The sequence below is a fragment of the Hemiscyllium ocellatum genome, chromosome 46 (genome assembly GCF_020745735.1).
Source record: "Hemiscyllium ocellatum isolate sHemOce1 chromosome 46, sHemOce1.pat.X.cur, whole genome shotgun sequence".
Classification (NCBI taxonomy): domain Eukaryota; kingdom Metazoa; phylum Chordata; class Chondrichthyes; order Orectolobiformes; family Hemiscylliidae; genus Hemiscyllium; species Hemiscyllium ocellatum.
The window spans coordinates 10878807-10893120 of record NC_083446.1 but is presented as its reverse complement, the minus strand read 5'-3'; the positions used below and the strand labels follow the sequence as shown (position 1 = coordinate 10893120).

At 43.0% G+C, this 14314-nt stretch overlaps 1 protein-coding gene across 2 annotated transcripts in view; it reads right to left on the bottom strand.

Moving 5' to 3' along the window:
* Positions 1-1154: 1154 nt before the first annotated feature.
* Positions 1155-14314, bottom strand: part of yif1a (Yip1 interacting factor homolog A (S. cerevisiae)) — a 30968-nt gene continuing 17808 nt past the window's right edge. Inside the window, exons 5-8 of one of the 2 annotated variants that reach the window (XM_060855350.1) lie at positions 13583-13640; positions 8002-8157; positions 5543-5636; positions 1155-2829 (exon numbers count right to left, since the gene is read on the bottom strand). In XM_060855350.1, coding sequence (XP_060711333.1) covers positions 2677-2829; positions 5543-5636; positions 8002-8157; positions 13583-13640 — 461 coding nt within the window. In that variant the 3' untranslated portion in view covers positions 1155-2676. Of the gene's footprint in view, positions 2830-4648; positions 4743-5542; positions 5637-8001; positions 8158-13582; positions 13641-14314 lie in introns of both variants that reach the window. The other variant, XM_060855348.1, reaches the window with a different exon arrangement.

Below are 14314 nucleotides of genomic sequence, written 5' to 3'. Positions count from 1 at the left end.
TGGGAACATTAATTGCTGCACTTGTGTGGCACAAATGCTACTTGCCACTTGTGATCCCAAGCCTTGTCAGAGGAGTTGCAAATGGTGCTCAACACCATGCAATCATCAGCAAACATCCCTTTTTCTTAACTTATTTTGGAGGGAAGGCCATTCATGAAGCAGCTGGAAATGGCTTGTCCTAAGACACTACCCTGGGGAATTCCTGCAGAGATGTCCTGGAGCCAAGACAACAGACTTCCAGCATCTTCCTCTGCACCAGAGATTACACCAACCAATGGAGTTTTCACCCTAATTTCCCACTGAGTCCAGTCTTGCTAGCATGCCTGGATTATGCCACACTTAGTAAAATAGCAATCACTTTGGGAATTTAGCTTTTTTAAAATCCATATTTGAACCAAGGCTGGAATCAGGTTCAGAGCTAAGTGGCCCTGGCAGAACCCAAACATGGTGTTCGTGAGCTGGTTATTGATCAGTACTGCTTTGAAGGCACTGTTGGAATGACCCTTCCATCACCCTACTGATGGTTGAAAGTAAACGATGGAGTGGTCATTGATTAGCTCATTGATGCTCAGTAGGGACTAAGTACAACACCTACAAGGTGCACCTCCAGTAACTCACCAACGCTCCTTCAACAGCACTTTGCAAACTTGTAACCTCTCCCACCTAGAGGGTATGAGCAGCAGATACATGGAGACACCACCACCCACAAGATCCCCAAATAAGCCACATACCATCCTCATTTGAAACTATATTAGCTATTCTTTCACTGGCGCAACTCCAATCCTAACAGATCCACACCTGTACCCAGACAAGGATCGCAGTGGGTCAAGGTGTTTGCTCATCACCACTTCCCCAAGCGACAATGTGGGATGGATCACAAATGTGAAAGTTGGAGTACAAGAAAATGCAGCATCCTTAATGGCCATTGTATCTCATTGATGTCCACAAATGATTTATTAAATGTTATTAATTTTTGCCCCCACTCATGGCCAGTGGGCTATTAGGCAATGAGCAGAAGCTTTCTAACTGGGAACCAGTGTGGCACTGTTTTCCATGAGACAGGGACCAACCAGTGAACAGCCATGAAAGAATGGAGTTGGCAACCCAACTTGCAACCAACATTGGAATTAATGAAGAGTACGACAACAAACAGGTTTAAAACATGATGCATTCTATTTATTATTTACAGAGTCAGCAGCAGGGCGATGATTTAAAACACATTATGTTGAGAACCACTGCAAAGATCAACTGGTGGGAGAGGTCCTCCATTCATCCTCGAACCAGCAAATGGTCAAAGAAGCCACAGGTTGATTAAAACAAAGCGAAGTTCCGTGTCTGTCATCTGCTGCACTTATGGGACTAATGCCCATTTACCGAAAAAACAGCAATGGTGGTAGTCTGCAGGAGAGGTTCAGGAGTCTCTGTTCTATTACAGCCTGCTTGTCAGGGAGGGACATTCAGTTTTATTGCCACTGCTGACGGCTGGGAAGTAACAGCTGAGCTGCGCCAAAGACTCTAATACACTGTAGCTGCCTGGAATAGCCCTAGGAGAGTGTCCAGGTCGGTTTTATCCTCTCTCCTGCATCACTAAGCCATTTCTCTAAGCCACTAACAGCCATGCCTCTCCAAGGCAGGAAACACTCTCAAATAGCAGATGCAGGAGTGGCTATCTGGGGTGATGGCTGGCTCCCAGTTTCAACATAAAACTAAAGTTTCACAATATATTAGGGAAGTTGCACCAAGTCATTTCTCTTGACGTACTGGCGATTTTATTAAAAATTAGACCAAGATGTTAATCAATAGTATTGTGGTAGTGTAGGACTTTTTTTTTAAGGCACTTCCTCCCTGGTGCAATCCTCCTCCTCCAACAGGAGGGTCAGGGAAACAGGGAAGGACGGTGTTGGAGTGGAAGATGAGAGAGAATGCACAAACTGATAACTGGGAGAATTACTGGTACTGTACAACTCAATTAGGCTGGGATGTCAGTTTCATAAACAGTATCAGCGAGTGCTGCAACAACAGCATGGGCACAATATGCTGCAGCCTCTTTTTGTCATTTCTTTTATTGAGGCTTGGATTGTAAGGCTTGGTGGAATATCTGGGGCAGACGCAGCCTTGGTTTAATGTATTGCTTCAGCACGTCAGTGTAGCATTGAAATATCAGCCTCGGTTATGTATCCCGGAGCAGGGCTTTTAATCACAACCTTTTGAGGGGAGTGCACGATACAGATGGAGTAAAGATTTAGAGTCGAGTGCTTTGATTCTTCTCTTGTTCTCATGTCTTTCATGTTTTCACAGCCATGGTCTAAATGAGCAATAACTCATGATGTGAGTGCAACTCTCTCAAACTTTCCTGTACACCAGGACAGACACCCTGTACAATAAAAGTCCTCACCACAGCAAACTCATACTTCATTCACAGACAGCATTAGAGACGGTACATCTGTCCGGAATTATGTACCATATACAGCTCTGCCTGAGGCTGTAGAATTCTGGCTTCAAAGTAAACAAGTGGAACGTTTTTGGCACTCCTTTATAAACTGCTAGCATCTTCTGAGGAAGGGACCAACTTAATATTGTGCAATGATACATTGGGATAGAATGACAAAACCCACAATACTTGGCACTCTACCCCACCACCCCCCCACAAACCCTTGACTACCACCTCAGTATCCCTCACCGAATCAGGTGAACAGTCAGCCAGTAAATGATGAGAGGCTGAAATGCAGCAACAGCCAGGGTGACGTACATCCGTAGTTGGTTCCTGGAGCTATGGCTGGAAACTCCATCGGAGGTGGAGGACAGGACTTTCATTCTCAAGGAACGGACCTGTGGAGGGGGCAAAGTGGGAAGGGAAAGAGAAAGAGAGAGTGAGAGTGAGACTGCATGCAATGTGATACCAGCAGTCTTCAGAGAGAGCAGTTCAACAAGCATGGAGAGATGCTGGTATGTACAAAATGACAGGGAGTAAACTGAAAACTCATCAGTGTGAATGCATTATTATATCACTGAATGAAAAAGATGTGCTGTTGAAGTTTTTTTCCCTTGCACTAATCAGCATTGAAATTTTGCATTCTTGCAATTCTAAGGGAACAATTCATATTGCATAAGGAAAGGGTGTCACTTGGTCAAATTGGTCAGAGAGTGTACAAGGGAACAGGTGTCCACCTTGCTCTTGTTTAAGTCAAAAAAAAGTGCAAAGTCTGGATGTGTTCATTGTGCCTGTAGAGGATAGGTCCCTGCATACGAATGTGTGTAAATTCTAGCAAGTGTAAATAAGCTACGTGGAGAGCCTGAAAGAAATATTAAGTTGTTGTTAGCTTAATTCTAATACACTTAGGATTATCTAGCAAGTGCTGTCCAATCACAGAACTACATCTAACATCAGACATTAGGTCCGGAGTGCTCAAAGCATGGCCTATTTGAGTGCAGTCACCACAAAACGCCAGGAGTTGTGTTTCCTAATATGTCTGAAATTCCATACATCACATTACTTATTTCTAGAGCAGAAAGAGGGTCTTTGACTTGACCACAACATCCTGGTCATGGAAAATAGTTGCCAATGCACAGTAGCGATATGAAATGGCTCGTTTTTCCAGTTGCTCAAAGTACATTATAATGGCCTCGAATAACTGGTCCTTTAAGAAACAGTAGGGGATTTGAGGTGCGAAGTGTGGCATGTACAGCCTGCCTGGGAGGAATTATTAATTTGTAACTTGTTGATTCCCAAACATCTCTACCACTGGCAGTTCACCTGCTCAATGAAGTGTTAGAAGAGATATGGAAATTGTGCTTAAATTAGCTCAGTGGTCTTGAATGTACTATCAGAAAGGATGGTAGAAAAAGATTCAATAGCAATGTTTGAAAGGGAATTAGATGTACATTGTAATATGTCCAGTCACGCTTTCGTTAAGGCCCAAGCAGCACTTTAGTACAGTACTTTCGGAGCAGATACAAGAAAGATAGAAAAGAACATTCCAGTTACTCTAATTCACTCGGACGATGAGGGTGTAGCTGGTTGGTTAGCATTTTATTGCCATTCCCTAATTACCCAGAGGGCAGTTTAAGAATCAACTACATTGCTGCGAGACTGACCGTGTGGGCCAGACCAGATAAGAACATTAGTGAACCAAGATGTGTTTTTCTGACAATTGACAATGATCATCATTAGACCCTCAATTCCAGATTTTTTGAATAATGGAACTCAAAGCTGACAATCTGCCATTTGAATCCAGCTCCCTTGAATACTGTCTGGGTCTCTGGATTAATAGTCTTGCCATAATACCATGAGGCAATCGCCTCCTCAGTTATTCCTACTGTTTGATGTTTCAGGTAAATAAAGACAACACATCCTAGTGGACTCACTTGTAGTCAGTATTCTAGTGTCACTTTATAATCTGGAAATTTCTGAAATCCAGAAACAACTTGGTTATAAGCATTCTGGACTGGACAAGTCGCAGTGTGTTTCAATGCAAGATTTTAATAAGTAGCCTGAAGGCTAATTGAAGAACATTTCCTTTCTATGATTAGTTAGCCATTTCATTATTGTTATCATGAGGGGACAGGGAGGATGGGGGTAAGACGAAAGGAACTGTGAATTTTTTTTTCCATTTCCTGAGAGGCAAGAGAGCACGAAGGAGTCACTTACTAGGAAGAACATGATGGCGCAGGACGTCCAAGCCAATGCCACATAGTAACCATCTCGGCCAAACAATAAGCCGGCTAGAATCGTGATTATCATCCTGAGGGAGAGAGATATAGGAACAGACCACTTTACCAATGATAAACATTGACCAGAAATGAGGAATCAGAGTGAAATCAAGAGGTTAGGTTCCTGTATTTTCATCAAAACAAGACAGGAGAGATTGAGGGAGTGAATTACTGCCAATTCAAGAAAGGCCTGCATTTCCACCGCACCTTCCACAACTGCAGGATATCTCAAAGCACTTTACAGGCAAAGTATTTTAAGTAATCACTAACGTAGGAAACACAGAAGCCATCCTGTGGCACAGCAAGCAGCATTAAATAACCTGCTTTTGTAATGTCAATTGAAGGATAAATATTGGCCTCAGGATACCAGGGAGAGTACCACCCACGACCCCTTCCTTACAATTGTGGTCATGGGCTTTTTTACATCCATTTGAGGATAAATGTACCAAATTTTAACATCTCATTTAAAAGACAGCACCTTTGGCAGTGCAGATCCTCTCAGGAATGTGTAAACCTACCAGCCTAGATTGAGCATTCAGATCTCTGCAGAGGGATTCTAAACCATAGCATCCTAACTCATACCCTTGTTGAGAGACTTTATCGAACTCCAATCACTCTGCAATATCCTGCAAAGTAGAGGATATTTGGCACCTTTGTAATACAATCCTCATTTATCTACATAGCATTGAAGAACATTTCATTTCTATGATTAGTTAGCCATTTCATTATTGTTATCATGAGGGGACACGGAGGATGGGGGTAAAACAAAAAGGAACAGTGAATTTTTTTTTCCATTTCCTGAGAGGCAAGAGAGCACGAAGGAGTCACTTACTAGGAAGAACATGATGGCGCAGGACGTCCAAGCCAATGCCACATAGTAACCATCTCGGCCAAACAATAAGCCGGCTAGAACCGTGATTATCATCCTGTACTGGTATCCCAATAAAGAGAAATCAGTGGGAAAGAGGCCTCAGGGGCAACACGGAATCACACAAACTTACTCTTTATCCAATTACAACTCACCAGGTTACAGCAGCTGGTAGTTCAATTTGGGCCTTTGTAGCACATAAAAGGGTTCTGCTTTCCTGCTTCCACAGTACAATTGTACAAGTTACATTTAGCCCATGGTGTCAGTGCTGGCGATAGTTCCTTGGTTGGAACTGTCCACTCTGATCTGCTCACAATCCATATTACTCCTCTTCAAAAATCCATAATTTCTTTTCCTCTCTCATGGTGGCACTTAGTGTCATCACCTTGGGGAACGTGGGACAGCTTCTAAAATACAGGGTATTTCCTATAGAGATGGTTACTACGTGGCATCTCTTCATCACCTCTTAAACCTTGCAAATGGACCATACCTTTGACCCAGAATCTTCCTCTATCCCGACCCTTCACACTCTCCACTGAGAATCCAATGGAAAATCTAGCCAACCTCCAGGTACATGACAGAGAACCAAGATATTTGTTGCAACAGTTTGTTTGAGGAAACATGAGATTCAAGGCTGCACCCTAATCTGCAGCAGATTACGGCAATAAATTACTCGAGCTTTGCTCTCATGATTAGATTACAAACCATGTTTGCATCTCATTCTCATACACTGCTCTGTGCCAAGTATTCATTGCCTGCTGTGGGTTGACACAAGAACTGCAATTACACATTCACTGCGATCTCAGACTGATGTGCTATCTCTGTGTTGATCCCACTTGAAAGTGCGAAGGTTTGAATCTGTTGGTGCTGTTATCTTTTATTGAAGGGAGCGGAGGAGGCCAAGTGCAAGTGACAGAGGTGCTTCTTCATTGCTGTGGTGATGGCCGCAGCAGTGACCCAGCAGCAGCAGCAGCATGTAACGTTTCCCTCCATGAACATACTCTTGAAGATCACTGGATGCACCAATTACTATGACATTATACCACCTCGTAAAGTGATATTAAACTCCTTGGCAGCCTACAAGAATATAACATGTGTATGCAGAAATAGGCCACACAGCTCATCTAGTCTGCTCTACCATTCAATGAGATCATTGTTGATAGGATTAACCTCAAAGGCACACTCTTCCCTGCCCCCCCCCACCCCACCACCCTCAATTCTTTCATTGATTAAAAATCTAGCTCAGTCTTGAATATACGTAACAATCCATCCTTGCCTGCTTTCTGTAGTAAAGAATTTCAGTTTCATAAGCCTCAAAATAAGAAATTCCTCCATTTCTGCTCTAACTGGATGACTTCTTTCTGTGAGATAATGCCATCTAGATACTGGACTGTCCCACAAAGGGAAAGAATCCCTCCATATCTACTCTGACAAACCCCCTAAGAGTCTTGTACTTTTTAATATGGTTGCCTCTCAAATCTTCTAAACACCAATGAATATAGGCCCAACCTAATCAATCTCTCCTCAAGATAACCCTTCCATACCTGGAATTAACCTACTGAACCTTAGGCTACATCTAATGCCAGTGTATCCTTCCTTAGATAACTGCCCCCCAACATTGATTACGGTAATCCAAATGTGGTCTAACTAGTGTCATGTATAATTTTAGCAAGGCTTCCTTGTTACTATACTCCATTCCCTTTGAAATCAAAGCCAACATTCCATTTGCTTTTTATGTTTCCCACTGAACCTGGATGCTAGCTTTTTGTGATATATGAATGATGGCTCCAAAGTGCTGCTGTGCTATGGCTTTCTGCCGTCTTTCTCCATCTAAATAATACTCAGCTCCTTTTTTTTTACTTCCTGTCACCTCAAACTTTCCCACATTACCTTTAGTCTGGCAAGTTTTTGTTCACTGACTCACTCTGTTCACCTCCCCCAACAGACTGTATGGGTGTCATCCTCAGTACTTGTTTTTTGTACCTATTTTTGTGTCATCTGCAAAGTTGGTGACAATGCGTTCACCTTCCTCACCATGTCATTAGTATATATTATAATGAATGGTGGCTCCAGAACTGATCCCTGTGTGCCACTGGTCACCATGCTGAAAATGACCCCAATATGCCAATGTATGGTGTTTAATTAGTTAGCGAACCTTCTACCCATACTAATATTGTCTCCACCACCGTGGGGTCAAATCTCTAAGTAGCCTAACGTATGGTGCCTTCTCAAACATTTTGTAATCCAAATATATTAAATTCACTACTTTCCTTCTATCTGTTACCTACTCATAAAATATGCCAGGCATGATTTCCCTCATTCTACCTCACCTTACATGATGCTATTATACTGACCCCATTATAACGGTCCAGCATCACAATGCGTACAATAACACAATGGAACAGGCCCTTGCCAGCACTTACCCTACATACTTATATCCACTGTAGGCAATAAGATCAAACGTAGTGAGGTCTGTATGTACTGATATCAAGTACAGTGCGAGGACAAGGGCTAAAACTTCAATAATGATCCATACCAGAGCAGTACTGGCACACATCCCCAGCACCTCAGGAGAAAACCTGAAACACAAATACACAGTCTTATTACCAGAAAAACACATCACTACAAAATATGAAATTCAACCCCATTGTGCACGAACGCAACAGACCCAAGCCCAATGAATCAAATCCTTTCTCTGTAACTCCTATCGTACGCAATTGCCACAGACCCAAACACCATCCCATCCACACAGCCTCCCTTTGTGGCCGTGGGTTTCTGTAATAAGTCCATATAAATGTTTAACAGAAACACTAAATAGTAAGAACAACTAGGTGGGAGTAAGAGTAGTGTAGAGGATGTAAAGAGGCTTCAGTACAATTTGGATAAGTTGAGTAAGAGGGCATGCATGGAAGCTGAAGCACTACATGGATAAATATGAAGCTGCTCATTCAGCCAAGAAAAACAAAGACAAAATGCCAGAATACTGTTTAAATGCGGATATATTGGGAAATATTGACATACAAAAGGAACCTAGGCTTCTTTTACACCAGTTACTGAAAGCAAACACACAGGTGCACCAAGTAATTAGGAAGGCAAATGATATGTTGGTCATTACAAAGAAGATCTGTGATATGGGAGCAAGGAAGCCTTAGTAAAGCTGGACATAGCCTTGCGTGTCCAATTGCGTGAAGTTTTCATCTACGTATCCAAGAAAAGATATTGTTGCCTTGGAGGTCAGTGAAAGCTCATCAGTCCAATTCCTTTATGGCAGGTTTCCCATTTGGAGAGAAATTGGGTTGACTGAACCTATATTCATTAGAGTTTAAAAGAATGCGTGGGGAAACTCACTGAAATGTATAAAATCCAGAGAGACTGAATAGAGGGATGATGTTCCCTTGGGGGTGGTGGTGGTGGGGCACGGAAGTGGTGAGCAGGGAAGAGGTGTCAGAGAAAGAGATGACAATCTCAGGATACATGGTGGGCCATTTCAGACTGAGGTGAAGAGAAATTTCTTCACTCAGAGGGTACAAACCTGGGGAATTACCTACCACAGAAGGCTGTTGAGGCAATGTCACTGAATATACCTAAGAAATTTATAGAAGCCAAAGGTATCAGGAGGCAACCAGAGACAGCAAAGTGTTGCAACAGAGTTTAGCCATGATTGTGTTGAATGGTGGAGTAATGTCAATGGACCGAATGGCCTACTCCTGCTTCTATTTTCTATGTTTGCAACACAGCCAAAGAGTGAGGCAGAATAAATTGGAAACCAATGGGCTGATAGATACCACTGAATATACCCCTGAAACGCATTACCCTGGTTTCATTGTTAAGATAAAATCAGTGTTTTGCACACAGCTGCAGTTTCTGCAATTTTACATCCACTTCTCCAACTCCCCTGACAGTGTAATGCTACACAATGCCCTCAAATCAAGTATAACACTACCATCCACTGGCACACAGCAGCCAGTTCTTCCCCCTCTGCCATGGAACGAACAAACTTCCTATAACAAACGCAATTCTCTTCTCCTTGCGCAGCCTTTTCCCAATGTGTGCCACCCTCTGCTCCCAACAGCTTTCTGGCACTAACCTTTACTCACAACTATCTTGCAGCAGCTGGATTCAATGTGGATGTTAACTGTACCTGTTCTACCATGGAGCTTTTTGGGAACCTGCATAAATACAGGCATACCCAGGACAGATCCCACTGACTATATCTGTACTGCTTCTTGCTTGTTCAAACTAGAAAACATTATTGCTGGTGTTTCCCTTCTTCAACCTCTCTATCACCATGTCTGGAGACAGGCCGTGTATTAACACTCCCTCCAAGCTGGTGTGCCAACGCATGTTTCTGCTTCCAGAGGTTGCTGCCCCACAGACTTCAGAGGTCCAGGCAGCAGCAAGAAATATTACAGAGAACGCTGCTGTGCACCAACATCTATAAACCCAGTGCCTCCTCACAATAACCTTGATTATACTTCCTCCCATTGGGGTTCTGTAGGGAAATACGTTCTGCATCTGTTTTGTTCTGTTGATTCAATATTGCATAACAACATCTCATGTTTTTATCTCAAACTTCAACCAAGGATTCTCATCCCATCAGTACTGCCTTTGACAACATGCCCATTCCATTTCACACACTTCAGGCCCTCCTGCAGTCCCTGAGTTATAGAACTGTACAGCACGGAAACAGACCCTTCGGTCCAACCCGTCCATGCCGACCAGATATCTCAACCCAATCTAGTCCCACTTGCCAGCACACGGCCCATATCCCTCCAAACCCTTCCTATTCATGTACCCATCCAAATGCCTCTTAAATGTTGCAATTGTACCAGTCTCCACCACTTCCTTTGGCAGCTCATTCCATACACGCACCACCCTCTGCGTGAAAAAGTTGTCCCTTAGATCCCTTTTATATCTTTCCCCTCTCACCCTCAACCTTATGCCCTCTAGTTCTGGACTTCCCAACACCAGGGAAAATACTTTGTCTATTTATCCTATCCATGCCCCTCATAATTTTGTAAACCTCTATAAGGTCACCCCTCAGCCTCCGAAGCTCCAGGGAAAATATCCCCAGCTAGTTCAGCCTCTCCCTACAGCTCAAATCCTCCAATCCTGGCAACATCCTTGTAAATCTTTTCTGAACCATTTCAAGTTTCACAACATCCTTTCCATAGCAGGAAGACCAGAATTGCACGCAATATTCCAACAGTGACCTAACCAATGTCCTGTACAGCCACAACATGACCTCCCAACTCCTGTACTCAATACTCTGTCCAATCAAGGAAAGTATACCAAACGCCTTCTTCACTATCCGATCTACCTACGACTCCACTTTCAAGGAGCTATGAATCTGCACTCCAAGGTCTTTGTTCAGCAACACTCCTTAGGACCTTACCATTAAGTGTACAAGTCCTGCTAAGATTTGCTTTCTCAAAATGCAGCACCTCGCATTTATCTGAACTAAACTCCATCTGCCACTTCTCAGCCCATTGGCCCATCTGATCAAGATCCTGTTGTAATCTGAGGTAACCTTCTTCACTGTCCATTACACCTCCAATGCAAATTTACTAACTGTACATGCTCTGCTGACATCCAAATCAATTGGACTCAAAATGGACTTCTCGCCCTCTTCATCTTTTACCCCAGCAGCTTCCAGAATAAGTGGATAATAAAGCTGATACTTTACCACCTGCACTATGATACCACTACTGACCATATCTACCTTTCCTTCACTCTATATTCAATGTCACAATGGGTCTGTTCACTTCACAACATACTAATTCACTCCTCTTTCACCCCAAACCCTGCTTTCCGTCTCATGGTACCTGCCTGTGCAATTGCAGAAGATACACACCTTCTCCCTTTGCACTGCTGGGCACAAAGCACTCCTGCAAAGCAAATCAACGATTTACTGGTATTTCTAATTTAGTACAACGCACTCAGAGTTTGTGTTGCAGCTCCCTCTGTAGTGGTGAAGAGGTGAAATGCAGATTGGACAATGTGTTTGCACTATATCGCCATTCAATCACTTATCTGTCAACCATCTGCCCGCTTGCCATGTCAATTCTCCATTCGGATCTGATCATGCCTCTTACAGTGGCATTTCTGTTTAAGGATAACATTAGGGAGGATATTCCTGGGAAATCACCCAGTAAGGTTATATGGGTAGAACTCAGAAATAGAAAATGGATTATCACCTTACTGGGATTGTACTACAGCTTCCCCGCCCCAGTCTACAAGTTGAAGTTCTAAATTGGAGGTAGGCCAAATTTGACAGCATTAAGCAAGAACTTTCAAAACATTGTTTGGGCGAGGTTATATGCAGGTAAAGGGACGGTTGGGAGGGGGGCTTCAAAAATGAGATAACGAGAGTCCAGGGATGGGCGAAAAGCATTGCTAATAGGTATAGGGTACGCTGAATGACTGAAACATCAATTGTCCTGCTCCTCGGATGCTGTCCTTCCTGTTGTGTTTTTCCAGCACCCCTCACACTCTACTCTGATCTCCAGCATCCGCAATCCTCACTTTCTCCACACAATAGGATGGATGTAGAGAGGGTGAAAACGAGGTTTATGAAAATGTTGCCTGGATTGGAGGGTACTGTCTATAACAAAAGGTTGGGCAAACAGATTGCTTTTATTCGGGTGTCAGAGACCAAGGGGTGACCTGACAACAGTATATAAAATTATGAGGTGCATGGATAAGGTGGATAGTTGGAATCTTTTTCCCGATTGGAAATGCCAAATATTAGGGGGACACAGGTTTAAGGTGAGAGGAGCAAGTTTAAAGGACGTATGCTAGGCAAGGTTTTTTCAAAAAATACAGAGGGTGGTAGGTGCCTTGAATATGCTGCCAGGGGTGTTGGTAGCAGATATGTTTCACAGGCTTTTAGACAGACACATGAACACACAGATAATTTAAGAATATGAACCATATGCAGGCAGATGGGTTAAGGTTAGAATGGCATCATGGTCAGCACACACATGATGGGCCAAAGGGTTTCTGCCATCATCATTCACTGCTCCTCCAGATCCACCACTTTCTTCGATTGTCCTATCAACAGCACCCTTTGCATTTTATCACTTGGTTTCTGCCCTTTCTAGTTGATCACACATATCCCTCCTTTTTCCCTTTCCTCCTCTCCTGACCCCTGCCATGTCTCTGTGCTCAGTTAAACCTGCTAGATTGTCAACATTTTCCCCTTTGGGCGAAAAGCTATCAACCTGGAACACCAGTACTATTCTTCTTTCTTTGCAGATGGAACTGAACCTGCTGAATGTTTTCAGCATTTTAAGTTTTACTTTTACAGCATGTTTTTGTTTTGAATTTCCCTCATTAAATATCACTTTGCTTCAATGCTGATCAGCTCATAGGCCTGTATTCTTGTTTAGTGCCACAAGTTTCATTTGAGTCATTTCTACCAGTCTGAAGAAAGCCTGAGTGACCATCGGACCAACCCTCTTCCTCCCCACTCCTGCTGCCTTGTCACTCATGGGAGGGAAGAGAGAAACACCAAATAGGAGAGCGAGGAAACTGAAGGTTCAGCAACAAGGTGGGTTAGGGAGCAGGAGAGACTACAAACCAGAGGGTTTGAGAGAGGAAGTCTTTGTAGCAATAAGGAGGGACGGGACAGTTATAGAACATAGAAAAATACAGTGCAGTACAGGCCCTTTGGCCCTCGATATTGCGCCGATCCAAGCCCAGAAGTTACTATAGTTCTTTTAAAATTTTAAAACACATTTTGAAATATATTTAATTTACCAACATAGCGATTTAGCAATATAAAACTCTCACGCTGCAGGATGCAATGTTTTAACTTATTTTTCCTGATAAGAAAAAAACTATAGCTTTTATATCAGTTTTAATGGCAAAATCTGATTCATTTGAAGCAGTTTAGTTTTGAAACTTCACTAAAGTAACCAAAGTTGAAGTGAAGTGAAGATTTCCCACTTCTCTGCTAAAATGCTTTTGTAACACTATCCCAGATGGCAGTGAAATACTGACCTCTGTTGGATGCCCAGTGCCACCCCAGCCAACAGGATGTATGTAATAAAAGCCATAGCTGAAACAGAAAACCAAAGACAGCAGTCAGCTCTGGAACAATAATTCTTCATCGCTACAGCGCAGTTAACATACAACATCCCAAAGTGCTGCACAGAATGATTCCAAAACACAGTATGGCATAGAACTACGCAAAGAGATATTCAGGATGAAGCCCAAAGATTTGGTTGAAGAGGCAACTTATAAAGAATGTCTTTGAAAAGGAAAGGAGACAGAGAGGGGTTTAGGCAGGGAATTCCAGAGCTTGTGAGCCAGGTAGCAAGACACAGCCCCCAATATTGGAGTTACAGAAATTGGGGGATGCTCAAGAGAATAATTCTGTCAATTACTCTGGACAGTCCAATGCTGTAGAGTTGGATCACGTAGCACAAATTGTTCACCGTGGACACTGACGTACAAGTCAAACCCACTACCGGGGGATTGGATTAAGGGAACACACTCCCACCCTACCAGAAGAGCGGTTATTTACACACTGTGGCAGCTGGACTGAGTTAAGGATAAAGAACACCATATCCTGAACCATGTAAAATGCCACACTACTGGTCCACAATCAAAAAAACAGAGGGCAGCAGGGAACCACGACCAAAGCTGCCATTTTAAAATAAATTGTGTTTCTGGTGAACTGGAGTGACAATTGCAGCCTTAACACTCTAGTACTAATAATGTACCAGCATT